The 27,684-nt window shown below is 45.4% G+C and overlaps 1 protein-coding gene across 4 annotated transcripts in view; it reads left to right on the top strand.

Moving 5' to 3' along the window:
• Positions 1-27,684, top strand: part of CAMK2B (calcium/calmodulin dependent protein kinase II beta) — a 295,350-nt gene that overhangs the window by 212,393 nt on the left and 55,273 nt on the right. For all 4 annotated transcript variants that reach the window (XM_027851841.1, XM_027851833.1, XM_027851858.1 and 1 more), the window contains 7 exons: positions 9,650-9,722; positions 16,325-16,427; positions 16,694-16,777; positions 20,396-20,490; positions 20,995-21,117; positions 22,535-22,618; positions 25,331-25,373. In XM_027851841.1, the coding sequence (XP_027707642.1) occupies positions 9,650-9,722; positions 16,325-16,427; positions 16,694-16,777; positions 20,396-20,490; positions 20,995-21,117; positions 22,535-22,618; positions 25,331-25,373 (605 nt within the window). The remainder of the gene's footprint in view (positions 1-9,649; positions 9,723-16,324; positions 16,428-16,693; positions 16,778-20,395; positions 20,491-20,994; positions 21,118-22,534; positions 22,619-25,330; positions 25,374-27,684) is intronic.

Genomic DNA, 27,684 nt, shown 5'->3' with positions numbered 1-27,684 from the left:
CTAGGGGAAATAGAGGGATACACTCTTTAAACAAAATAAGTAAATATTATCTAAAACAGAGAGGGAGAGAGCCTTAACAAGTAGGGAGATCAAGAAAGCTTTCCTATGGCACATGAGCTATGCCTTGAGGAAATCTAAGCATTTGTTCTAAAGATATTTGCTTTCACCAGGATGGGTACCACCCCCCTTCAAAGCATGTTTCACCCCCTCTCTACCTCCATAGCTACTTTTTGTGAGTTGCTGTGGACACAACAAATCCTCATAAGCTTAAATGCTGCCTCTGTCACTACCTGAGTGACCTCGGGCAAATCATTTAACCTCCCTAGTCCTCAGTTTCCTCATCTGTAAAAAGTGGAGGTTAGATGACCTCTAGGATCCTTTCTAGCCTAAATCTTTGATCTTACAAACTTCTAGAAGGATTACCAAGTTTAAAACTTTAAACAACAACAACAAATAACAGTACGTGAGAATAAAGTAACCAGAGTCTTTGGTAACAGCCTGGCTGAGCTAGTCAAATGCTGGTAACCCCAGTTGGTAACCCTATCTGGTGGCCAACCTCAATGATGATGATGATGATGATATTCTTTGAATAAGCTTGAATAAGTCCTTGGAGGACGGGCCAATACTCAGGGCCTTCCCAGTTACTAGAACCTGTCAGAGTTTGTATTCTTCTAGCAGAACCTTTAAAAACCCAGGGTCACCATGGGCATCAGAAGAAGACTTCAGTGGAGGAACAGAGGGGATATAACTTGTTCCAAAGAAATACATTTTAAAAGGGAGTGGAGCAGGAAGTAGCTTTGTGCATAAAGGTGTGTGCTGGTACCAAGATTCATGAGACAGGATTGAGGCATGGTCAGACAGAATCAAAGTGAAGCTGAAAGGAGTGAAGAACAGGAAATATTCTGGTTGTGGGAGCATGCAACGTGAGGTTTAATTCAATTTGACACAGGTTGAGTGCCTACTGAATGTACCTGTCCTTTCCAATTGAGGGAGGTGGATAATACTTCCTAATACTTTGAAACTTTTATGGACCCATAATCTCATTGACACATGTGAGCCCTCCAGCAATGTAGACAGCTGCCTCTCCATGCCTGTACATCTTTTGCTACTCTTGCCTGGATCCTTCTGTAAAGGTCCACCTAACATGGCGAGGCCTTCCCATAGAACCTTTGACATGTGAGACTTTCTGTTGATTATCTCTCATTCTCACTATGGGATCGGTTTATCTTTTGCTTTTCTGGTTGTACATCTTTCTGATGAAATCCTCTTTGTCACTTCTAATGCAAATTTCTCATGTGTAATATGTTGCAGCTATATTGCACCCACCATGAGCCCCTCTGTTGACCTTTGAGTGACCCTCAATTTTAATTATTTCGAGATCATTTTATTCTGTGACTCATAGCCACACAGCATCTGTGTAAGACTTTAATCAGAAAGATCAGCCTTTGTTCCAAGGTGAAGCTTGAGGTCGTTAAAAAAAACTGTTCAATTTCCCAAAGGCAATGCAACCCACTCTCCTACTCCTGTTCAGTGCTGGACCCCCGCTCACTCTCCATGCCCAGTGTCATTCTAAGGTATATGTACTAACGGACCAATTCTATGAGCTGTCTATCCAACCTCATATCCTTGTGTCATATAGATTATGAAACTGGCCAGGAAGCATGATAGGGTAGTGAGCAGGGACTTTTGGAATCCAGACACCTTCTGGAAGTCTCATTCTCCTAAAATTATAGTATCTGGTAAATTTATTGACTCGCTTTACTGACAATTTAATCTCGGGAGGTGGTGAGGCAGGACAGAGAACTATTCTGCTAGACTTAATCCTGACCAACAAGGAAGAACTTATTGGTACTGAGGAAGTGACAAGAACCTGGGGAGAGCATGGCTCTGTTATCTTGAAATTCCTAACAGAGAGGCAAGAGAATACTGGACATCCTGGACTGGACTCTTGGAAATCAGATTCCAGAAAACATTCAGAGAAAATCGAGGTATGAGCTTATAGCCAGGGTGTCTGAAGGGGGTATATAGCTCAGAGTACTTACTCTCTGATGAGCCCAGATTTCTAAAAGGACGTGCTTAAAGGGTGGAAGAAGAAGGCTTGAAAAATCAAGATGAATGCAGAAGATTGCTAGGACAAGATGAGAACGGAGTCAAGGATAAAGCAGAGTGTGACCTGAAGCTTGCAAAAGATGCTAGAAACCCAACAATAAACAGAAAAGGCTGTTTCAAGCAGTGTTTGGAGCCTGAAGACCAAAAAGATAGACCTATTGTTGAGGGAAGATGGTGTAATGTTAACAAAGCAGAGAGCAGTTAGGGCCATTCAACACCCAGCTTCCTTCTGTCCGCTCCAGCAAGAAGAGAGGAGGGAAAAAGTAGCAGAAACCGGACATGGCAGCCCTAGATAGGAAAAGGAGCCGAGAGAGGGACCTTTGAAGAGCTTCCATTGCTAACCTCAAATGGGTAATACTACTGAGTACTAAAGAAATGCACAGATAGAGCTTCTTAGCTGTTGTTGGTAATTTTCAAGAAATCAAATGGTATAGGAAAAGTATCAGAAGACTGGAAAATGTTATATTGGTTTTCAAAATTGGGAAAAGTTTCTTGTCTAGAGGCAGCTAGGTGACACAGTGGATAGAGCTGTGGTCCCGGAGGCTGGAAGACCTGAGTTCACATCCAACTTCAGACACTTAATGGCTGTGTGACTCTGAGTCACTTCACCTCAGTTTCTTTATCTATAAAATGGAGATATTGAGAGCACTTACCTCCCAGGGTAGTCATGAGGATCAAATGAAATAATATTTGCAAAGTGCTTAGCACAGTTCCTGTCTATTGTGTTTCTTTCCTTCCTTCCTGTCTGGAAACTAGATTGCTAAATTTATTGTCATTCTCTGGCAAGAGATTACTCCAGAAATAGTTTGTGAGTTTTTAGAAAAGAATTCTGAGGTCACTAGGGACCCCTGTGAGTTTCCAGAGATCAAGAACAATATATACCAAACCAAATTCATGTTTTTTTGGATGTAGTTTCTAAATTTACAACCCACATGGGTGCTAGTGGTAAATCGGATCTAGGTTTCAGAAGGAAAACAAACAAACAAAACATTTTGGCAACATCTCCCCTGAACTGGATAAGATAACGAAATATGGTCTAAATCCAGGCCTTCAAGGAGGATTCAGAGCATCTTAAACAGCCATACCTTCTGAGTGCCAGTGAATATCTTGATGTCATGCTAGGTCAGGGGTAGGGAACCTGTAGCCTTGAAGGCACCCCTTCTGGGTCCTTGGCTATGGCCTTTTGACTGAGTCCAAGTTTTACAGAAGAAATCCTTTTATTAACGGGATTTGTTCCATGAAGTTTGGATTCAGTCAAAGTGCCACACTTGAAGACCTGGAGGGCCACATGTGACCTCAAGGCCACAGGTTCCCCACCCCTGTGCTTGGTGCATGTCTCTAGTGGAGTACCACAGGGCTCTGACCATGGCCCCTATCCTGTTAAACATTTTAGTAGCTTAGAGAAAGACAGGCTTTTTTTATTCAATACTATTCAACAAACATTTATTAAATGGCTGCTGTGTGTCAGGAACTGGACTAAGTCCTGGAGACACAGAGACAAAAACCAAAACCGTCCCTGTCTTCAGTAAGTTTACATTCTATGGGTAAGCATTCTACACAGTTACCCCCATTTACAGATATCCTAAAGCTGAAAAGAATGAATAATATGATTGATGACAGAATTAAAATTTAACATTTTCTCAATAGCCTGGCGGGCTGGGATTAAAAAATAAAGAAATTTAACTTGAATAAATGCATAGTCTGACACCTCTATTTAAAAAAAGAAGTCAGTACCTGGATGGGCAGGGTTGTGAAAAAGACAAGGAGGGGGATTCTAGATAACCACAAGCTAAATACAGGTGCTGAGTATGACAGGGATGCTTTAAAGAGAATGACACATTTTAGGCTGTTTTGTTGTAGGAACAACATGTCCAGATCAAGAGTAGTAATCTATGGCTTATCTGTACTTTGCAATGGGTCAACCACATCCAGAGAACTGTGCTGATTTCTGGAGTGTGATAGTTTAGATGGGATACTGACAAACTACATTATAGCCAGAGAAGGATGACAGGAAGAATCTAGAACCCGTGTCATCTAAAGGAATGGTTGGAGGAACTGGATTGTTCAACTTGCAGAAGAAAAGACAAAGGAAAGATAATGATAGCTTCCTTCCAGTGATTAAAGGGTTGTGACAAAGAAGTGCAAGTTGATTGATTTGGTATTGTACAGAGGGCAGAACTAGTTCTAATGGTCAGGAGTGGGGGATGAGGGAGAGTTGATAACTTTTAGGTCATAAACTAGATAAAAGAAAAAACTACCCTAAAGTGAAATGGGCTAGAGCTTCCTGAGCTAGTGAGCTCCCTGTCACTGAAGGTATTCAAGCAGAGGCCAGACAATTCCCTGTTAAAGATGTGTTAGCAGGTGTTGTAAACTACAGCTATCCTTTCCATATCATGATTTTCCCTGTTGCAGTTTTGATATACTGAGGATTGGTGTAAGAAATTAAATGGAAATTTTGGGGGAGTTTTGCAGAAGCTGCAGACAACACATGAAGGCCAGCAGATGACACAGAAAAAGTTTATTAACTCAGAAATGCATAAAACATCATATATAGTATTGCATATCAACTGAAATTTTACAATAAAAACCCCATAAAGAAAAAAGAAAAAAATTCAGACTTCTTCTCTGGTACGAAGGGAGGGTCAAAAAATTTTACTCAAATTTTCTAGATCGTGGAGGCACTGTGCCCCCAGCTCCCATGATGTGGAAGGGATAACTGTAGTTGTTGCCTTTGAATTTGTCAGTGGTACAAACCAGGAGAGAACAGGATAGGCTGGATGGGGGAGAGGCAGAACAACAATGAGAGACAAGAAGGCCGCATGTAACTTGGGTGGAAGAGATGAAACAGCTGCCGGGGAGTTATTTGGGGTGGCAGCATGAAAAAGCTCCAAATTTGGGTTTCCAGAGATCCCTCACATATTTTCTTAGGTATAAAAGGGAAGAGGAAACATATTTAATTATTGTCAGGGAAAGAAAAACCTCTGTCAATATTCAACCTGATATTGCCAATGGCAGATGGTCTAGTAGAAGGAGTATTGGCTTTGAACTAGGGTTTCAGTTCCGACTCTGACTCTTTCAGCCTGTGTGACCTTAGGAAGGTTATTTTCCCTCTCTGGGCCTCTGTTCTCATCTATAAAAATGAGTGGGTTGGACTCAGTCTTTAAAGTTCATTTCGGCTCTGTGTCTTTGCTTGCATGAGGACTATGACTTGGAGGGATCTCACACCCACCCCACAGAGATTTGGCCCAGAACCAGAAAATCCATCTGTTCTAGGTATATGAAAATTAGTTTTCACCATTCTTTGAGGCAAGGAAGGCAGGAAGAGGAAAGGGGAAGTGGAAAGAATAAGCATTATATAGTGCCTGCTATGTGCCAGGCACGGTGTTAAGTGAAGAGAAGAAAGATTTCATTGAGGAGATGGTCTGTGGATCTCTGGTTCCTTGGGCAGATTGAATCCATTGACCATTTGAGTAAAGTTTGGTAGTGTAGCCTTCAGGGGTCTGTGACCCCTATGGGAGTTCAGTAAACACTTGTCTCACTCATGTGACGGAGAAATATATCTTTCCCCAGACCAAGACAGAATTAGATGTAATGACCCTCTTCTAATGATAATCATTGTAAACCAGAAACACACCAGGACCATGGGGTAGGTTGGAGAGGGACAGCCGAAGCTTGATTCTATTCTAGTTGCCACTCTCAGACTTTCAGGAAAGAGGGAGGGGCTTGGAGGCTGGGCCCTGTCCTCTTGTCCCTTAATAGAAGCAGACAGAGAAAGAGGAGGTCTCCTGGACATAGGCATTAAAAGCAAGAGGGCACAGTGGCTGTCCTAGCACTGGGAATGAATCCCTTTCTTCTCCAGGCCCTAATTTTCTGAATTTGTAAAGTGGGCTTGATGCCCTCATACTGTGAAGACAAAGTTCCATCCCCTGTGTAGGCTGAGCACTCAGGACAGAAGATTCTGTCCATTTGGGGCTTTTATGGTATTGTGGCAAGATGCTAGTTAATGTTGGTGCTAAGGCATCTTGCCTAGGAAACTTGAGTATCCAAGCTCAGGCCTGACTGCTCAGGGGAGCAGTTCTGTAAACAGCTTTTTAAATAAATAACTCAGTTCAATTCAGTGAACATCTATTAAGCACCTACTATGAGCCTAATTGGAGAGGTCCTTATTTGTAGGACGCAGGCAACAGGAAGTCACTGAGGACCAGCGAGTAGGGGCACAACATAATTCAGCATGGGCCTAAGAATATTATTTTGGCCATCTGGATGAATGATGAATTGTAAAGGTAAGAAACTAAAGGCAGAGAGACCAGGTAAAAAACCCCTGGGAATTCCAGCATGATAAGGGCCCTAATTAGGGCATTGGCCCTATGAGTGGAGAAAAGGAAGGTATTATAGGCCAGGCCTAAGTCAGGGTCAGATTAGAAGGAATTGAGATACTTATAGGTCATTTAACAGTTAACAGAAAGAGGTTTATTTAGCCATAGCACCTAACCTCTCTTCTATGGCTTTAGAAATAAAGAGATTATAGACAGGTCCAATGGAGTTGTGATTTCTAGGCTCTTTCTCCTGGCATCAGAATCAATAGCTAATGTCGCCTTCAACGACTACTGGCTGTCTCAGTAAAGGGATCATTACCCTTGGGTCTGACCCTACTCGATAGCAGAAGCTTATCGTCTTCCTCCCCTGCCTTGGACTTGCTGATGCCCAGATGTACCCATTTTCCAGATGGCAGTGCTGCCTTTAGTGGCAGCAACATGCCTATTCTTTTCAGAAATCTTACTAGGGTGGCTCTAGTCAATCTGTTCCTTGTCTGCAGCGTAGTGATGGAGGGGACTGCAAGGCATGAGCTGCATGACTGGAAGGTGTCATCAGAATGCAGCAGCAGCAATGAAGTAGATTGGAGATGGTTTCCTGAAGTCACCGCTGTTTGAGAATTTTCATTTCAAGGAAGACTAAAGTCATGAATTTGAAGAAAGCCCATCCAGAGTCACAAGACCAGCTGGAGATAGGGGACAAAGGAATCTTCTAAGAAAATTGGCACCCCCCCCCACACCGCAAGGCCATGTGGTGCAATGGAAAGTGCCATATTGACTCTCTATGTGACTTTAATGTCCTCCTTTGTAAAATGTGGGGTTGGATCAGATGACTGCAGATTGGATCCATTTGCCATTTGGGCAGGGTTTGATAGAATAACAGGACTTCTTCCAAAAAACCTACTGGATGTTACATAAGGAGGAAAGTTACTTTTTTTTTTTCCTGGGATGCCCCTGGTTGGCCCTCTCGCTCTACTTCTCAGCTGTGTTCATACCTAAAGCCAGTGTAGATGCCAAATGATCCAGATTCATTGAAGAAGGGAAAACCATGGTACCCCTTCCTCCTCTCTCTTCTGGACTGTTTGGCCAGCTCTACTGTCCATCCCTGATTGACAAGGGCTGAGATGGGACATGGGTCCCCAGCACTACAGGTGGCTGACCTGGAAGTCTTGGGCTGTCTGCCGTACCACCAGTGGTCACAGGCCAGTCTCAAAGCATCTTGCTTGTGACCAGATCTGGCTCTAGACCAGGGTGGGACAAATGATGGCATTTGTACCCTGGAGGGCTATTCTCTCCCTCCCTCCCATATGCACATCCTTTTCTTTCTCTTCTCTTTCTGTCTTCCACTCACAACTCCTTTCTTCTTCTTCTCTCTCCCTCTTTTTCTTCCTTGAACCCAGCCTGTGTCAGGACTACCAGTAGATACCCCCAGAGATGCTGCTTAGGCTGTTGAGAATGTCAAGTTAACAACAAGTGTAGTTCACAATGGAAAGGGTTGGTGTCAGGGGCTGGCCTGAAGCTTCCCTTCCCCAGGAAAGAGTAGAAATTTAGGGCCTTTGAGCTCTGAAGCCCTATGAAGCCCCTCTTCCCCTTTCACCCTCATTCCTTTCGTCCCCAGGTCCTATCACTAGGTAGAACATTGCCTGAAACAGGTGAGGAGGTAGAGGAAGAAAAGTTGTTTCTTTACTTTGTAAATTCTTCACTACATGGACAATCCCGCCGTTCTTTAATGCCCATAGGCATCCCTCTTCTGTCCCTCTGAATTCAGTGAGTAGCTGAGGGTACTAGCTTCAGAGAATGGAGCTGAACTGAGCAGAAGAGAGGGCTGCAGGGCAGCGGGGGCTGAGCACAGATGAGGGTGACTTGGGTAAGTCAGGAGGAGTCCCTGGCAGAACTCCTCCATCTCAGTGCTCCCTGCGGGTGGACAGGCCTTTTGCCTCCCTTCAGATCAGGGGTAGGAGGTGGAGCTCCAGGGAGGGCCCTGCACTTGCTTCTTGAAACCCAACTCTCTGCCTTAGGAATGAGGCCTGGAGGACCAGGTGGCTGGCTTGAGTCTGGCTGACTCCCTCCTTTCTTCTCCTCATGGCCTCGCTGACTCAGATGCTGCTGCCTCTCTGCTTGGGTCATCCTGACTGCCTAGGTGCTGGGACCTTGGTGCAGGCAGAGATCCCCGGGAGATGGGAACATCCTATCCACTAACCTGCTGCACTCCTCCAACTGGCTTGTCCTTCCACCCTGCAGGCCATAGGTGCTTCCTGAGCACTAATGATCCCCGCTTCTCCTTCTCCTCTTCTTTTCTCCCTTCCCTTCCTCTCCCTCTTACTCCTCTTCTTTCTACCCTTTCTCCAGGTCATTTTCTGCCTCATTTTTTACCTAGCCTTAATGACTGAATGTGTGTTGCCTCACTGAGACGAAGACCCATTAAAGACCTTAGCTTAAAAAGGCCAAGGTCTCCCACTGCTTCCAGAGCCATCTCTAGTCATCCTTACATCTTGTCGCTGGACCCAGCTGGCTCCTGAGGAAAAAGTGGGGCTGGTGACTTGGCATAGCCCTCCCTCACTTAAATCCAATTCACTTTCATGTCAGGGCATCACCTCCCTGATAACAGGGTCCCCTTTGAGAAGGAAGGACAAACAACAGCAACCTCTTCAAGTTTCTCTTGACAATGTGAAAATCCCTTTCTTTACAAATCTGTGAGCCCAGGGGAACCCCACTCCCGCCCTGCTCCCACCCACCCCGGGCAGAGTATGTTGCTCTACGTCTCCTCTCTCTCTCTCTCTCTCTCTCTCTCTCTCTCTCTCTCTCTCTCTCACACACACACACACACACACACACGGACACACACACCCCTAACAAAAAGACGGGCTAGTGCAGGGAAGATGAGAGGTTCCCCATCACTACCAGGCATTTCTTCTCCATCCTCCAGCCCGATGTGCCTCATCCACCCAAGCAGCTTTCCTTCCCTAAAGTGCTGAGGAAGAGGAAACCTCCCATGTGGGGAAATTCCTCCTAGCATAGAAGCTGAGGTCCAGGGAATCATTTGTTCTCCATCCTCCTCCCTCCTTTCCCTTCTCTTCCTCCTCCTGTTTCTCTTCCTCCTGTTTCTCCTCCTCCTCCTCCTTCACCTCCTTTTCCCCTCTGCCCATTCCCTCGTCATCCCCTCCCACCAGCCTTGTGGTTGTTACCACTCACCGTGAACTAACACGCCCCCTGGTGTTTGCATGCAGTCATTGCATCCAGCAGATCCTGGAGGCTGTTCTCCATTGCCACCAAATGGGGGTCGTCCACAGAGACCTCAAGGTGAGTTTTCTGCCCCAATGCTCTGTCCGTCTGTCGTCTTTCCGTCCGTCTTCGTATCTTGCATGCTTTTTTAGAAAAATATTTTTTTAAAAAACTGGGTCAGCTCCAAGTGGTTCCAAGTGGTTTCTGACAGCAGTTAAGCTCCTCTTCCCTGCCCCACCCCCTACATCGCTGTATTTGTATGTATATGGAGAGTGATATGGTACTAACAGGGTGTAATTGGTGCCCTCAGCTGGGCCCTTAGTATGTTTATTGATACCAAGCTAGCCTTGCAGGCAGTGTAGTTTAGTGGAAAGAGCACTGGATTTTGAGTCAGGGGACTTGGGTTGGAATCCTAGTTCTACCATTTAATCTGTGGACCTTGGGTAAATCACTTCACTGCTCTGGGCTCTCTCATCTGTAAAATGTGAAGGTTAGACTTGATGGCCTCTAAGGTCTTTTTTAGCTTTAAACCCTTGACTGTGCTTTCATGGATGCACACACTCTCTGGTTAGTCTGCCAGGAGGCTTGTCGGGTATGTGATGAAGAGGTGAAAGACAGGGCTGCTGCATTTGGACAGGCCCTATTACCCCTCTGCAAACAACGCAGGCTTTTCCCACTGTCCTTCAAAGGCTGTGATCATGGTGTCTGATAGCCAGAGGATGGCTGAGTAGAAGGTGTTTTAGCTAAGTTTTATTGACAAATGGGGTCAGCATGGTGAACAGCTATTTGAAGTGACCTGGGAAGTGAGTTTCGGAAGCCAAAAGAAGCAAGATTTCTTCCCTTTCTATCATTTTTCTCCCTATCCTTCAGATAAGCCCTTCCTGGCCCTTGCCAGGCCTTCCCCTTGGGTTGGTTCTTAGCCCCCTCTCTTCCCAGCTGGGCTGTGATTGAGGAGCTGCTGGACTGAAGTTAACGCCCTGAGCCACGAGCATGTCATCCCTTTTACTCACCGGCCTTAGCCTTGCTTGGTTGTGGGTGGTTGTATTTGCTTCCTAGATGGTGGAGGGGTTGGTCTATCTTGTGGTCTGGTACTTCTGGGGTCAGTAGGGCACCTTCATTTCTGGAAGTCATGCCTTTTTCTACAACATCATGGATGTTGTGAGCTGGTTTCAAGTTAGCAGTGGTCAGGTAGAAAAGTCATCAGGATCCTTGTGCAAAGGGTAGAGCATGGGAGAGACTTTTTATCCCACTTAGGGCAGGGAAGTTGAAGCCATTCATTGGATCAACCTCTGATTTCACACCTGGACACTCACATCATTGCCATCAGGCTCCCTGCCCCAGAGTTCAGGTCTGATGCCAAAGGCCAAGTGGCCACTCTCCAGTCTGCATGCCCTGTCTGATTTTCTTTGTGTCCTAGTCTTTTGTTTTCTGTTGCCACGTAGGTGCCCTGTATTTTCTAGTTTCCTCATGTCTCTCCCATGCAGCCCAACTTTCTGCCACAAAAAAGAAAAAGGAGAGTCTATGGATGCTCTCAGACTATGAAGGAAAAACTGTCCCTTCCCCTACAGCCCTCATGGAGGGAAAAGAAGGCAACTGGCCAGCTGGGAGTGTGTGTGTGTGTGTGTGTGTGTGTGTGTGTGTGTGTGTGTGTGCGCGCACATGCAAGCACACGGGTGCACTGTGGGCATTGCTAGGGTTGCCTGGGAATATCTGGATGTCTTGGTTGAAGATTCTCAGGGACTGGGGCATAGGCAAATTTGTTTTTCTCTTATCCTTAACCTTGTTGCTGCTATTCATTATTTTTCTAATTAACTCTAGAGCCAAGATGCTTCCAATCTGTGCTTCCTTTCCCTCTCCAGGTATTTTCTGCAAACAGGGAGAGAATCTTTGTTGAAAAAAAAAAGGAAAAACAAACAAAAATGCCTAAATAAAAAAATACTGTGTGTTTTGAATGTAATCAGCAGAATTACTGATGAAAATGTGCCAAATCATTCCAGCATAGCCTCAACCTCTTCCAGTAGAAATGTGGCCAAAAAGACAAGGAGTCTGCTGCAGGAGGCCCCTCTTCCATCTTGCTACTGGGTTAGAAAGTGTCCCAAATGCTCCAGGGTGAAACTTCTTTTTTAATTATAATGGGCCTACCCAGTGTCCTGTGGAAAGAAAAGGGCTTGATGTTGAAGGGTGGACTAAGAAGTTAAGACGAGAATCAGGGCAGTGAGCCTCAGAGAAAACCCCACCGTGCCTGGAATAGCCCACCCCACAGAGAGAGTGACAGAGTGGAAACTGGTGATAAGGTGGACTTCTTATCTCCTACTTAAACAGTCCAGTCAGACCCTATTAGATCTCTCTGTCATGAGGCTTTGGGGGCCAAGGCTAAAAATGGGCAGGATAGACAGCTGCCCAAATAATGATAATGAATAATGCCCATTACACTACCCTAGTGTGATGTATTAGCAAGCCTAATGAAGGAGACTTTTCAATATGACTTTTCTAATTCTTCATGCCAGAAAATTCCACCATCCATGGTATGGAGGTACTTATTTTGTGACGAAGGGTTCTCTAAGATCCCTTCTGACTCTAAAATCCCATGATCTCATGTCCCCCTCCCCTTTTTTTTAAAACAGCAATGAATTAAGGCCTCCAGTGAATGCTAACACATGAGACATAATTTTCAAACATGGTTGGGGGTTGGAGGCTAGGTTGTAATTTTCAGATCTTGTCATGGACTCCTAGATGTCTCCTCTAAATGACTGAGAGGCTGAGCTCTATTGTGGCTGATGCAGAAAAGATCATTTCAGCCAAAGAGTAGCTTGCCAGAGTGATCCTCCCTCTTGTTTATAAGGGCCCAAAGGGGAACCTCATCAAAGTGCATGGTGGCCCAGGAGCTCCTTCTTAATTAGCACAACCAGAGCTTTCTCTCTTATCTGATTGGTAGGAAATGGAAAGCAACCCAGTGTCACCTCTACCTTCCTGTAATTCTCACCCCTACCTGTTTGGTGCCTCTCCTTCCAGCTCCACCAAGGGGCAAGTTCTTTCACAAAGTGACTCCTTCCTGCCCCACTACTGGAAAATGTTGGCTCTGTTCTGCCCCTAATGAGAGGTTTACTTATGTAAAAGCTGTAGCTGAAGTCATATACTGACTTCACCAATTCTAGATGAGCTCTAAGGAACATGCACAGATTTCTGTCCATCCAAAAACCCCTTGAACTTCCCAATCTAGCTCTCCAGAACAAAGTCCCTCAACTGGAGCTCTCAGAATTCTTGGAATAGCCCTAAGGGGCCAGGGTAGGAGGCAGTATGTGCTTGATCCCTGCTGATATGGGAAAGATGAAGAAGCATTGGTTCTTGCAACTTTGGTAGCTCAGGAGTCATAATAGTCATGATAATCCACCTATACAGTGCATACTCATGAGCCAGAGCCCTTGAGAGAGTATGGAGACAGGAAAAAGAGCTGGGAAGCCTACCTGCCTGGTGCAAGCAACATACATTGTGTAATCCTGGGCAGCCAGCCAAGGCTGTGAGGAGAGGGAGGCTTTCCTACACAGTCTGCTTTCTGTGTAGTGAAATTTCAAGCCCCAAACCAGGGCTTTGAGCACCTACAAATGCCTTTGATTTTCTGCCATCTTGGTGGGGGGCAGGGTTGAGTGTACTAGGGCAGGCACAGCCTATAAAGATCTATTGAACATTCCCAGAGCAATATGATTTGCCTTAAAGTCTTGTTGACCATCTTCTGGGCATCAACTCTCTCTCCTTGGGCACATCCCATTGAGCATTACTAGACACTGCAGCTTTGCTGTATCCTGCCCCATCCCAATATCAATGCAATGAGGGTAGCTAAGGGCTTCAGGTGGGACATGCCAGATAGGGAAAAGCCACTTTATTAAACTCAGGTGTAAAGGCTCTAGATATGTTATTCAGCTCTACTCTTTTATTCCAAGCCCCTCTTCTTGGAATGTGGGTGGCTACTATGCCCATTATGGCTCTGGTAGTGTGGTGTAATGGGGAAAATATTGCATTTAGAGTCAGAAAACCTAGGTCCAAGTCCCGGCTCTTCTACTTAGTAGCTGTGTAACCTTAGGCAAGTCAGTTGGCTCCTCTGGGCCTCTGTATGTTTTCTCCTCTATGAAATGAGGGGATTGAACTACTTGCCTTCTAAGGATCCTTCTATTTCTAAATCTGTAATCAATAAAACATTTCCAGAGAAGACCCCTAGTCTTGACTACATGACTGAGAGTTGACTAAGGATTATTTTAATGCTTTGATTAGCAAGATTTCTCTTGCTAAAGTTTTGACTTTAAGATCTACTGAGTTTGAAGTTGGCCAGTGTGTATGTTGAGGCTTTGGGGGTGGTGATGGTTATATGAGGATCCACTTAGCATCTAATTTCCATTGGTGGAGATACCCCATTCTGAGTCATCTTCCCTTTAATTTGTGTTATGTTGGAAATTCAGATGGGGAAATAGGATAGAGACTCTCATAACCAAGCATTCAGCTAGACTGTGGGTAGAATGGAATTTTTGGAAACTAGTGTGGCCATGAGGATTTTGGTACAATAGCTTTAGCAGCTGTGATAGCAACTTCTCCTAATGGTTTTTGGATCTGGAACCAAGGTTGGAGCTGTGACCATGGTCTTCCCAGGGTTGAAACATAGATGTTGTTTTCTGGGGCCAGGAGTCTTTCTTGCTCACCCCTTAGAGTCATCTCAGCCAGTATTCCAGTGGTTTTAGTTAGGTGGGGTTCAGGAGAGAATCATCATTCTCAAGTAGAAATCCTTGTTGAAATTGTTTGGTCAAGTACTGAGTCTTCTTTGGTCTGAAAAGGATCCTTCCAGTAACTCACCTTCTCTGGCTAGATTGGGAATCTGTGTTAGATGACCTGACCTGGGAATGATGGCCCTTAAGTCTGAAGCTTTCTGTGTCATGCTACAGCAGTCATGGGAGTAGGCCAAAGTAATTTTCTCTTTCCTGACTGGAGGAAGTATAAATTATAGGTAACCTGGTTATTCTGGCCTTCTGCTGCCCTCTGTGGAACTGATGTTTGAGCCCACTAAGGCTTCCATTCAATTAGAGAGCAGAACTTCCTTCTGGAGCAAGGTGTCTTTATCTCTTATAGCAGGGCAAGAGTTGGAGGCTGTGGCTATGCAAGGCCCCTCCGTTAAGAGGCAATGTGATACAATGGAAGAGAGCTGGCTTTGGAATCGGGGGTGTGAGTTCAAAACCTACCTCTGATGCTTACTGTCTGTGGGACCTTGGATAAGGCGCTTAATCTTGGGTCTCAGTTCCTCGTCTGTAAAATGAGGGCATTGGACTAAATGACTTCTGAGGTCATTTCCAGCTCTCGATCTGTGATCCTATGAATGAGCTGTGGGTTTTTGTTTTTGTCTTACCATAGGATGAAATGTAGAAATGGGTGCCAACAGGCTTCCTGCTTACAGTCTTTTAGTGGCATATCCTTGACTTTCTAGGGCTGGTAAAATGTACTTTAGGTGGAAGATTACCTACTGTCCTTCAAGGTAGCAACTAAGTCACCTTCAATTCTGTCTAGCCTACAGTTTCTAGGGGAGGCCATTGAAGAGAGTGTGAAGCAGCTATTCTGGTCCCTTGTGGGAGACTGAGTTTTCCAAGCTGGTTTAATGATTGAGATAACCAAGCCACAAGCATTACCATCTGCATCACAGGCAAACAGCTCAGTAATGACCAGGGAGTCTGAACCCTAAAGAGGATAGTGATGGAGTTGCTAATCAGAAGTACTGTCTTTGATTCCCGGAGAGGAGCTGAGGGCTTTTCTTCTTGGGGAGGCCCCAAGGATCCTGGGTTATCAGTCTTAGAGTTAAGGGAAACTGCTCAGAGGAAGAGGTTTTAGACTTAGAAATGGTGGCTGCTAGTACCCGGGACAGCTCCAGCGACTGTATTCTGAAGCCCCAGGTTTGCCTGAGGGGCCTAGAAGTCAGAAACATCAAATCACAAATACTTATTGGGAGTCAAGACAGAGTGATGAGGGATGTAGTGGGAAGAGGTTGTGGGATTGGTCCCCTCCTGTGGTAGAGCCATTAGGAAAAGATGACTAAAGTAGGACTCTTATCCTTCTCTAGGAGGAATTGGAGTTGCTGAGAATCCCTAGAATGGGGAAACCATAGGTCCAAAAAACTGTAGCAGTGACATCCAGTCCCAGCATGGCATGGAGTCAGGAAGGCATGAGTTCAAATCCTGCCTCACATACTTGCTAACTATGTGATCCTAGGCAAGTCACTTTACGTCTTTGTGTTTCCATTTCCTTATCTGTAAAATTAGGGGGTTGGAACTGATGATTTCTTTTAACTTTAAATTGATGATCTTACAACTTGTGATCCGGAGGACATTTAGGAAGTGATGTTCCCACAAGCCACCCACAAGCCACCAAGGCTGTCAGCTGCCTCCTTCCCTCTGCCCTGCTGAGCCCAGATCCTGACAAACTGGAAATGTGGCTCTGGGTGCCAGTCGAATGAGCTCTCATCCCAGGGCCTGGCAGCCTCTCCTTGGCAGAGTTCAATCTAAAGTCTCTAACCCTTTTCTGCAAACTGTTTGTTGTTGTTTCTGTTTTGTTTCCCATTCCCCACCCCTGTCTCCCTCTTAACCCTCCCCCTGTGTTTTCACAATATGTGGTGCCACTTGCACACTTTGCTGACTGACTTGGCCCGACAGCCAGAGAATCTCCTCTTGGCTAGTAAGTGCAAAGGAGCCGCAGTGAAACTGGCAGATTTTGGCCTGGCCATCGAGGTGCAGGGGGACCAGCAGGCATGGTTTGGTGAGTGATGGGCTGGGTGAGGGCAGAGGGTGTGTGTGTGTATATGTGTGTGTATGTGTGCACGCGTGTGCATGTGTGCATGGATGTGCACATGGGCACATGTGTGTAAGCATGTGTATGTATAGGTATGCACTTGTGTGCATTGTGTTATGTGCATGTGTGTGGTCATGGTTGGGGGACAGCGGTGGTGAACCAACTGCAGCTAGCCTTCCTACCAAAGATCCCAATTGCCCCATCTCATGTCTCTGTTCTTACTTCCTGGCCAGGTTTTGCGGGCACTCCTGGCTACCTGTCCCCAGAGGTTCTGCGTAAAGAAGCTTATGGAAAGCCTGTGGATATCTGGGCTTGTGGTGAGTCTGCCAGGGAGGCTGCATAGGAGCTGGAGGACAGCCCAGCTTGTGGTAGGATCATGAGGTGAACCAGGATACATGCCACTAGGAAGAAGTACATGCCAAAGGCTCATTAATTCAGCTAGCTGTAGCCAGGAAGCCTGGATGGTTGGGCTAGTTATAAACTGGACACCACCATTTTACCCAGTGGTGTAAATATCTACGTTGTTATTGAGTTGTTTTCAGTTGTATCTGACTCTGTGATCCCATTTGGGGTTTTCTTGGCAAAAATATTGGAGTAGTTTGCCATTTTCTTCTCCAGTTCATTTTGTGGATGAAGAAACCAAGGCAAATGGGGTTAAGTGACTTGTCTAGGGTCACACCACTAGTAAATGTCTGATGCAGATTTGAACTTAGGCAGATGAGTCTTCCTGACTTTAGGCCCAGCACTCTATCCATTGTGTCACCTAGCTGCCCTAGATATCTGTATAACCTAGAAAAAAATCACTCTGTATTTGGGTCTCAGTTTGCTCATCTGTAAAATGAGTAAGTTGGCCTAAGTGATCTATAAGGTCCCTTCCAACTCTAAATGATCCTCTGACTTATGACTTTGATGACAGGTGCTTATCTATCCATTCATTTACTCAATAAAATGTATTAATGTATTAAAAATGTTAATGCTAATTAGTATACAGTAGGGACTGAGAAAGAAACAGAGATAAATTAGGCCTGGTCTTTACTTATAAGGCTCTTACATTCTAGTAGAGGCAGTTATATATTACATAGATTATACATATTGTAGTAAGAAACTAGGGGAAGCTATATCACACAGTAGATAGAGCACTGGCCCTGGAGTCAGGAGGACCTGAGTTCAAATCCAGCCTCAGACACTTGACACTTACTAACCGTGTAACCCTGAGCAAATCACTTAACCCCAGTTGCCTCACCAAAATTAAACGAAAACAAAACAAAAAAAGAAATGGCACAGCCTAATTGAGAGTGACCAGTCTTGGAGTTAGAAGGATCTGGGTTCAAGTCCTGCCTCGGGCATACACTAGCTATGTGACTGTGGCCAAATTACTTATCCCTTAAGTGTGCTTGGGCAGTTTCCCCAAACCATAAATTATAAATCAATTGCCAGTCTGCAACAATGGAGGGAATTTTCACACTTAGAATGCCCAATGCTGAGTAAAATCACAGTCTAGGACCCCTCCTCTTTAAAAAATGTAATAGCATAACTTCATAAAAATACAGACAAGGAACAGGTGACCATTAGCTGAGGAGAGGCTTTGTGGAGAAAGTAACCTTTGAGCACAGCCAACAAGGGGCCATGATGGGGACACTCCAGGCATAGGGAAGAGAGCCTGAAAGTAGGAAAGCTAAGGAGTGAGTGACCTAGTCTGGCTGCAGCCTAGAGTACAGGAGGGGGATTGTTTTTTAAGGCTGAAAGGAGAGGGAGGGCTCAGGCTGTGGCAGGCCTTGAAGGCACTGCTGTGGAGTTTGGATTCTCTTCATTAGGCAGCAGAAAGCCTTTGAAGGGTTTTGAGCAATGGAGACTTATTATATATGGAAAGAAATAACTAGCCTCTCGCGTGCTAGCCTTGTAAACTCTCCCAATTTAATTTGAAAATGAAGAGATTACATCCTGAAGGTCTCTCCCAGCTCTAACAGGTGCCTGAGAGGGAGGAGAGCAACCTGAAGGCATCTGATCCCGGAAGCTGGCTTCCAGGAGAAGATAAGCATGAACTTTGTTGTGCAAAGTCAGAGAGAGAGGGACTTGAGCCTTTAGGAAAAAAATGCTCAACTCTAACTCTAATATATATATATTATATATATATGATATGTATGTGTTTATGGCTATAAACCTTTATGGCTTCAGCCTTTGCCAGCAGATACAATATCTAAGGTGCTGAGTGGTGCAGTGGATAGATTGCCAGGCCTACAGTTAGGAAGACTCATTTTCATCAGTTCAAAACCAGTCTCAGACACTCATTAGCTGTGTGAGCCTGGGCAAATCACTTAATCCTGTTTGCCTCAGTTTCTTCATCTGTAAAATGAGCTGGAGAAGGAAATGGCAAACCACTCCAGTATCTTTGCCAGGAAAACCCCAAATGGGCTCATGCAGAGTCAGACATGACTAAAACACTGAAGTGACTGACCAGCAGTATTTAATCCTAGGACTGTCTAGTAACAGCATAAATGTGTGACTTGCTTCATGTTTCTTCTATTCTGAGACAACTCCAGGCCATTTGAGATTAATGAAGTATGTGAAGCTGACTGTCTACTTCTAGAGAAAGACATTCCCAGCCCAGTTCAGTGTTATTGGGAAGTAGAGTTTTCTTTTCCAGATATTTTGGTTTTCTCAGTATTCCTTAAACAGATTTTGGCATGGTGGTAAAAACACGGAAGACCTGGGTCCTGGCTCTGGCTCTGGCTCTGGCACCAACTTGCTGAGTGACCTTATGCACGTTCTTAAGCTTTCTGTGTGTCAATTTCCTAGCACTTAAAATGGAGGGGATAACATCCAGCTGTCCTTCTTAGTTCAAAGAGTTATTACAAAATTCAAGGGAGCATTTAAAAAAAACCAACCCAGAAAGTGGTTGACAATTGGGATATTTTATTTTATTTTATTTTATTTCTGTAGGCAAAGAATGTAGTCAAAAGAGCAATGGAGTTGGAGTTGGGAGACGAGTTCAAATCTTGACTCTGATAATTGCTTCCCATGTGATCTTGAGAAAGTCACTTCACTTTTCTGAGAATAGTTTCCTCTTATGTTATTCTTATTGTTGTCAATTAATAATAATGGCTCACAATTATATAACACTTTAAGGTTTGCAAAGTGTTTTACAAATATCTCATTTGATCCCCACAACAACCCTGGAAGGCAGATGCTATTATTATTTCCATTTTACAGATGGGGAAACTGAGGTAGACAGAGGTTGCCCAGAGTCACACAGCTAGTAAGAGCTCTTCCTGTGGCTCCTCAGGGTACTGGGCTTATTCAGTCTTGAAAACTGTACTTGATGATGTTGGATTTCAACTCAGGTCTTCTTGACTCCTGGTCCAGCCCTCTATCCACTGTGAATAATGTGTAAGCATTTAAGTGCTTTTTATATTCCAGGCACTGTACTAGGTGCTGGGGATATGAAGACATAAATTAAGCAGTCCTTGCCCTTGGGACTCATATTCTACAGTGGGGAGTGAAGGTCGAAGGGGGTTCAGATAGATGCTGTCTAAGGTCCCTTCCATTTCCAAATGTTGTCTTCACTTAAACGTCTCTGGGCCTCAGTTTCCTCATCTGTAAAATTGGGGGGGGGGGGGGTTAGGCTAGATGGCCTCTGAGGTCCTTTCTGGCTCTACCCCTATGACTGTATGAGAGGCAAGGCCAGAAGCTCTGTGAGCCGGCTCAGCCCATGTCCTCCTCACTTATTTCACCACCCTTGCCAAGGAGACAGAATTAAAAGGTATCTGAAGCAAGAGCACAGAGATATATGGGAGTGGGGGGAGTGGCGCGAAAGCCTTTGGACCTCAAGGCATGAGATCTGCTTCCCCGAGCCTTGGTTTATAGAAGTGGCCAGCTATGGAGGACAGGACAAGGTCACTCCTTCCTTCCCTCCCCATCCCAATGTTCCTCCTCAGGTGTGATCCTCTACATTCTGCTTGTGGGCTATCCTCCATTCTGGGATGAAGATCAGCACAAACTTTATCAGCAGATCAAGGCCGGAGCTTATGATGTAAGTCCAAGCTTTTCAGAACTTCTTCTGTTGGGGATACGCAACCAGCGGGGGATGGGTCAGCAAGACCTTTGGGCCTTTTCTTCACAGAGAACTGGTTTTCTGTGCCCTGGGGGGCTAAGAGACCAAACTGCAATCTAGCTGACTCTTCCCTGGCTTTAGCATCTTCCCCCCCTCCTCCTCCCGGGACTTTCACTCTTTGCCCAGTGGGGTGGGGGCATCTTCTCGGCAGCCAGTCCCACGGGGGTCTGTTGGAAAGGGGAAAGGCTGGGTTTGACGTTCCTGTTCCCTATTTGTCCTTGAGTTGACAACTTTTGTGAAGGGTTCAAGGCAGAAAGGTGAGCTGGGGAGAGAGGTGTGAGATTTGGGGGATGGGGCGATGAGGAGGCAGGGTTGGTAAGAAGGCCCATCTTTAGTACTGATGATTCGGTCTTTTGGGGAAGTTCTAGGCACCGTTCTGGATTTCTTCTTGTGAGGTTTTTTTCTCTCTTCCTCCTCCTCTAGTTCCCATCCCCTGAGTGGGATACTGTCACTCCTGAAGCCAAAAACCTTATCAACCAGATGTTAACCATCAACCCTGCAAAAAGGATCACAGCTCATGAGGCCCTGAAACACCCATGGGTCTGCGTAAGTGTCTCCCTTGGGGCCCCAGGACTTGGCACGTAAGTGCTTAGATAGTTGGGCTTTCTTTAGGGACCCAGGAGGTGATGGGAACGAGGGTGGGTAGTCTTGTGGGATACCCCTGTGGCTTCTAGGAGTGCTGGACTTGTTTACTTTTGATGACTGTAACGTGTAAAGCTCTTACAACCAGGACAAATCAGGATTCTTACTCTTTCCAGGTTGGCAGGCCAATAGGCCGGTAGACACATTTCTTCTGAACTGATGATTAGACTTTGAAGTATTATTAGAATATCTACTATGGTTATCCCTTTCACATTGTGGCTTTCCCCTCTGTGGTTTCAAAATATCATTGCTCAGCATAAGAAATTAAATGGGAATTTTTTAGGAGTTTTGCAGAAGCTGCAGACAACACCCAAAGGCCAACAAATGACACAGAAAATATTTAGAAACTCAGTAATGCATAAAATATATGTGTAGTATTGTATAATATCAATATGTTTTGGTATTGTTTAATACCATAATAATTCAGACTTCTCTGGTGTGAAAGGAGGGCTAAAATTTTTTTTGTTTGTTTTGTTTTTAATTAATTAATTTATTTTTAGTTTTCAACATTTACTTCCACAAGCTTTTGAGTTCCAAATTTTCTCCCTATCTCGTCCCTCCCCCACCCCAAGATGGCATACATTCTGAATACCCCTAATCTGCTCTCCCTTCTATATCTCCCCCCTTTCTCTTATCCTTTTCTCCTTCAGTTTTCCTGTAGGGCAGGATAGATTTCTGAACTCCGTTTCCTGTATATCTTATTTCCCAGTTGCATGTGAAAACAATTTTTTTTAACTTTTGTTTTTAAAATTTTGGGTTCCAAATTTTCTCCCTTCCTCCCTCCCCACCCACTGTCATTGAAAAGGCAAGCAATTTGATACAGGTTATACATGTGCAGTCATGCAAAAACACTTTCATAGTTGTCATGTTGTGAGGGCTAAACATTTTTTGAGGATTTTCCAGATTGTGGGGGCACCATGCCCCTAACCCCTGTGATATGGAAGGGATAGCTGTAGTTTCAAAATAATTTGGTATATTACTTGGGAGAACAGATTAGAAAATTAGGATCAGTCTCCTCTCTCAGAGGACTCACATCCAGCAAGAAATCAACAAAAAATTGTCATAGAAGAACACCAGAAGGAAGATGGTTTGAGATTGTGCTGACTGGCTGGAGGATGGGTTGGTTTAGGCCAGTTAGGCTTCCTGGCCTTAATCTGTAATTGGTATTATCTCTCAGCTCTACGTCATCAGGTAGCCTGGTGGTGGAAACCTCTTAGGTTTGATGCCACTGTCTCCTCCCCACTGGCCTGGGGGAAATGGATGTTTTCCATTCCTAAGGGCCTTCTCCTGACCTTCTAATAGCATCTCCTCCTTCCCACAGCAACGCTCAACCGTGGCCTCAATGATGCACAGGCAGGAGACTGTGGAGTGTCTCAAGAAATTCAATGCCAGGAGAAAGCTGAAGGTAAAGTCTTTTATTTTCTTTAAAAATGCTGTTGGTGCCTTCTGTTTTTACATCACAGATATCTGAAGACATGGCCCTCCCTCTCTCACCATCTCCCCCAACCTGAAGTGATCATTCCCTTCTGAAAAGAAAAACACAAGCCACACAATGGTCACTTCTAACAGCATCTGCAACATTCCACATTCCTCTTCAGTGAAAATTCCCATTTTTCCCCCCCTCAGGAAAATGACACATTTGTACAGGTCACATTCTTGTACAGCTTTTAAAAATTTTATCAATGTTATTTGTTTTTATATCACAGCCATTTCCTGATACAGTCATTCTAACCTCCACCTATATACACATTCAGTGAGCTTACCTTTGTAACTAAGAAAAGCAGTTAAGCAAAGCCAATAGTCCCAGGGACTACATCAGATAGTGTATTCAATATTCTGCACCCCTAGTCCCCCACTTCTCCAAGGAAAGGTGGAAGGTACAGTTTCTCCTTGAAAGACTACATGACTCCCAGAATCTCAAAGCTGTGCTTAGGGTTGAAAAATCAGTCATAGAATGTGAAGGCTGAAGATAAAAACTATCCCTGAGCCTTCAGGCTCCCCTAGCCAAACAGTAGTAAATGTCCTTGGGGTCTTCCCTTGGCCTTCCAAAGCTGAGAATTTCTGGACAGAGCACTTGGCCAGGTAAAGCAGACTCTCTTGGGGGGTGGGGGTGGGGGTGGGAGCTGCACAAAAAAAAAACAACAACAAAAACCTTCATCTGCTGCTTTCTACCTTCTTTATTGATTCCAACTTGAGATAGTCCGTGGTCCAGTGGGCCAAAATGGAAAGGGAGATGGAGGGACAATGGAGCCTCTGTTTCCTTCTCTTCTGCTCTCTCCCATTCTGCTCCCTGCCAGCTACAATGATAGCAGGTTTTTAAACCAGTTTCATATATGCCCTCAGATTTTTAGAAGTAGAACTCAAAAGCATTTAATCATTAAAAAAAAATAAAACCAAAACTGGACAAAAACGAAATCTTGACTCTGTTTCCTTATTCAGGACTTCCAGAGATCAGGAAATTAAAGATGAAGGTCAAGACTCCTGTGGGCCACTCATTTCAAGGACACTCTGACTTCCTACCAGGGGGAAAAATACCTCCCACACCAAATAACTGATACCTAAAATTCCCCACTTAGATATTCTTTCCCTTGGTCCGAGGAGTCTTGTCCTCTGTTAAAATGAAAACATCTTGGGAAGGGTTCCACATCAAACATCATCAGCCATTCATCCCTTGGTGTGAAAGAGTTTATAAGATCCTTTTCTGCGAGCAGGCACTGTAGTAACTTCCTAACAGGTCTCCTTGCTTCCAGTCTGGCCCCTCTCCAATCCTTCCTTCACATGGCTGCCTTCACCTGAAATAATCTTCCCAAGCTACAGGCCTCCTGCTTGCTTAGGGATCTTCAATGGCTTCCGGTTGCTTCTGAAGGAAAAAAAAATCTAAATTCCTCATCATGGTCCTTCCCAATGTGGCTTAATAACAACAGATGTTTATATGGCTCTGTACATGATGATCTCATTTTATCCTCCTAATAGTGCTGAGTAACTGCTACAGATCTTATTACCACCATTTTACAGATGAAGAAACAGACTAGAGAGTTTTAATGACCTGCACAGTATTACGTGGGCAACTAGGTCATGCAGTGGATAGAGTGCCAGCCCTGGAGTCAGGAAGATCTGAGTTCTAATATGCCTCAGACATTTACTGACTGTGTGACCTTGGGCAGGTCACTTAACCCCGTTTGCCTCAGTTTTCTCATCTGTAAAAAGAGCTGTAGAAGGAAATGGCAAACCACTGCAGTATCTCTACCAAGAAAACCCCAAATGGGGTCATGGAGTCAGAAATGACTGAAATGATTCAACAATAATACGGAGACCTAGGTAGTATGTTCCTAAGGAGGGATTAATAGGAACGCAAGCTGACATCAATGCAGTAGGAAGAGCTGCGTGACTAGCGCGTGACAGTTTGCAAAGCGCTTTATAGACATTATGCCATTTAAACCCAGAGTTCCAGCCCAGGACTTGCTGACTCTAGGCCCAGCCCCCACCTGCTGTGCATCACATCAGGTTTTAGCCTCCCTTTTCCTTTCCAGAATTAATGTCACATTATTCCCCTTTGCACATTTACATTGCAGTCAAATCGATATACCTGGCATTTCCCCACCCTGACACTCCATTTCCTGTCTGCGTGTCCTGAGTACATGCCCTCATCATGAATGCCGATGTGTCATGGGCTCACGAAGAGTCAGAAACTACTGAAAAATGACTGAAATGTGCCCGGCACTCTGCAAGACCCTGGAAATAAAATAGTACTTGCTGTCAAGAAACTTCCGTTCTATTGGAGGTGAAGGTGGGATGGGGGGAACGACGTGTTTCAGTCATGTTTGACTCTTGGTGACCCCATTTAGGATTTCCATGGCAAAGGTACTGGAGTGATTTGCTGTTTCCTTCTCCAGCTCATTTTACAGATGAGGAAACTGAGGTAAACAGTTAAGTGACTTGCCCAGGGTCACACAACTAGTAAGCATCTGAGGCCTGATTTGAACTCACAGAGATGAGTCTTTCTGACTCCAGACCCAGCGCTCTCTACTTCCTAGCGGCCCTCTGCTATGCACATGATAGGCATTTAATAAATGCTTGTTGAATGACCAAATGACTAAATCTTTCTTTTCTCTCTTAGGGGGCGATCCTTACCACCATGCTGGCAACACGAAACTTCTCAGGTGAGAACAGTTTTTCCCAGAAAAGAAAGAATAAGGTGCTGGCTTCCTTGCCCTGTACTTTTTTCTTATTCAAGAGGTCAGAGAGTCAAGACTTTTTCCAAGCTAAACCTTGCCAGGAAGAAGGCCTAGAGAAGGACCCAGCTCCAAGGCTTTCTCAGTGGCTCCAACAACCCGCTTCATTCTCAGCCCACTTCCTATCCCCTCCCCACACATGCTTCCTTCTGCCCACATCTTTGCCAGTGCTCAGGCAAATCTCTGTTTCTCCAACCCTGACTCTCCCATTGTCCTGTGAGGGGCTTCCCCTTCCACCCTGTCCCCACATGGCCGTGGTCTTTCTTGGCTGTGTAAGCAACATCTGGATCCTATTGTGTTCATCTCACCTGCAAAGTGGGGCCTCCTGAAGACTGCTGCTCCATCACCAGGGCTCTACCCTACTGTGTCCTGCTGCAGACAGCGGCGGCTGTGTCACCTGCAGCCCCCGGGCCAGAATGGGGGTCCTGCTGGAAGGCCACGTTACAGTTACAGTCCTGTTCTGTTTTGTTTTCTCTTCTCTGTGTCTCCTTCTTCCTCAGTATCTTACTTGTGTCTCAGGGGTCTCTCTTCCCTACTGAGTGTTTGTGCTGCCCACAGCACCCCCAGTGAGAACTGCAGGTCTCCCGTGTGTTTGTCCAGGCGTGTTGGTTTAGCCGCTCTGTAGCCTCTGGGTCTTGTGTTTTGTTTTTGTTTTTGCTTTTGTTCCCAACCATCTAAGATCTTATCTTGTCAAGGGGTAGATATACTTCAGAAAGTGCTGATGGCTCAGAGGAAAGAATCTGAGGTTATGTGAGATGAGGAGCTACTAGGCATGGTATTCGACCAGTCTATAGCCACTGCTTCTCTCTGGTATGCTTGGGCACCTAGGAGAGGGGCCCTACTGCTGGTGACCTCAGAGAGAAGGGTGAAACTAGGAGTGGAAGTCAGGGAAGAGAGGCTCAAGCTGAGGGCATTCAGGTGTCTGGGTGTAGACCCCAGAAGCAGATATGAATGGAAGCCAGATCAGGAGGACAAGCCGAGTATGGTCCCAGGAAAGGGTTGGGGGCAGCCTCCGGAGTGGAGCTGGATGCACCCGCCACGCCTGGATGAAATGTCTTTGCACCACGTGACGTCGCTGTTAGTCTGTAATAACTGAATGTCGGAAGTCAGTCTCTCTCTCTCTCTCTCTCTCTCTCTCTCTCTCTCTCTCTCTTTCAGTCTGTCTGTCTCTCTCAGTCTCTGTCTCTCTCTGTCTCTCTCTGTCTCTCTCTGTCTGTCTCTCTCTCGCTCTCTCTCTCTCTCTCTGTCTCTCGTATGGTTCATCTTTCTGTTCACATCTCATAGCTCCTTCCCCATTTCCTCGTGCCTCCCCTCCCTGCCAATCCCTTCTACTTGCCCTGAAAGTTCCTGTTACTTTTGCTGTGATATTGTACTGCTGGGATTAGGACCACATAATGTCACACCAATACTAATGGGACTTTTTCCATTGTCTGCTGCTCTACAGAGGACTTGGGGACCCTGTTTCCCAGGTCCCAGCTGTGTTTCCCCCTTCCTGCCCCCCCTTTGTCCCCTAGGTCTGTGCCCACTCAAGAAGCCCCCATTTGGGGTTTTCTAAGGAGAAAGGAGGCAAATGCTTTTCCAAATGTTGATGGACCTAGATTTGTTTGCACTCTGTTTTGGGACAGGGATTCTGGTGCCGACAGTCTTGTCTCTCCACCTAAACTTGAACTCTAATCTTTTTCTGCTTCCTTTGTCTCTTTTCTTTCCTTATCTTGCCCATCCCTCTGTCTGTGTCCGTCCCTCTTTCTTCCCCAACTTCCCATCCTTTTCCTTCTCTTTCTCACTCTCCTTCCCCTTTCTTCTCCTTCCTTACTTCCTCTCTCCCATCCTTTCCTTCCTCCCTCCCTCCCTCTTTCCTTCCTCCCTTCCATCTTCAATTCCTCCCTACCTCTTTTCCTCCTTTACTTCCCTCCCTCCTCCTGCCTTCCTTCTTTCTCTCCTTCTTTCCCTCCTTCCTTCCTTCCTCTTTCCCTTTCCTTCCTTTCTTCCTCCTTCCCTCCCTTCTTTCCTCCCTCCCTTCTTTCCTTCCTTCCTTCCTTCCTTCCTTCCTTCCTTCCTTCCTTCCTTTCTTTCTCCCTTCCCCCTCACTGCTTTCCTTCTCCCTTGTTTTCTAACCTGGTGCTAACAGTGGGCAGACAGACCACCGCTCCGGCCACAATGTCAGCTGCGGCCTCCGGTGCCACCATGGGGTTGGTGGAACAAGGTAGACGTGTCTTGAAGAGTCCCGCCCTCCCTTCCC

This window comes from Vombatus ursinus, unplaced genomic scaffold (assembly GCF_900497805.2).
Source record: "Vombatus ursinus unplaced genomic scaffold, bare-nosed wombat genome assembly UNPS02000580.1, whole genome shotgun sequence".
NCBI lineage: Eukaryota > Metazoa > Chordata > Mammalia > Diprotodontia > Vombatidae > Vombatus > Vombatus ursinus.
This window is presented reverse-complemented; position numbering and strand designations above follow the sequence as displayed.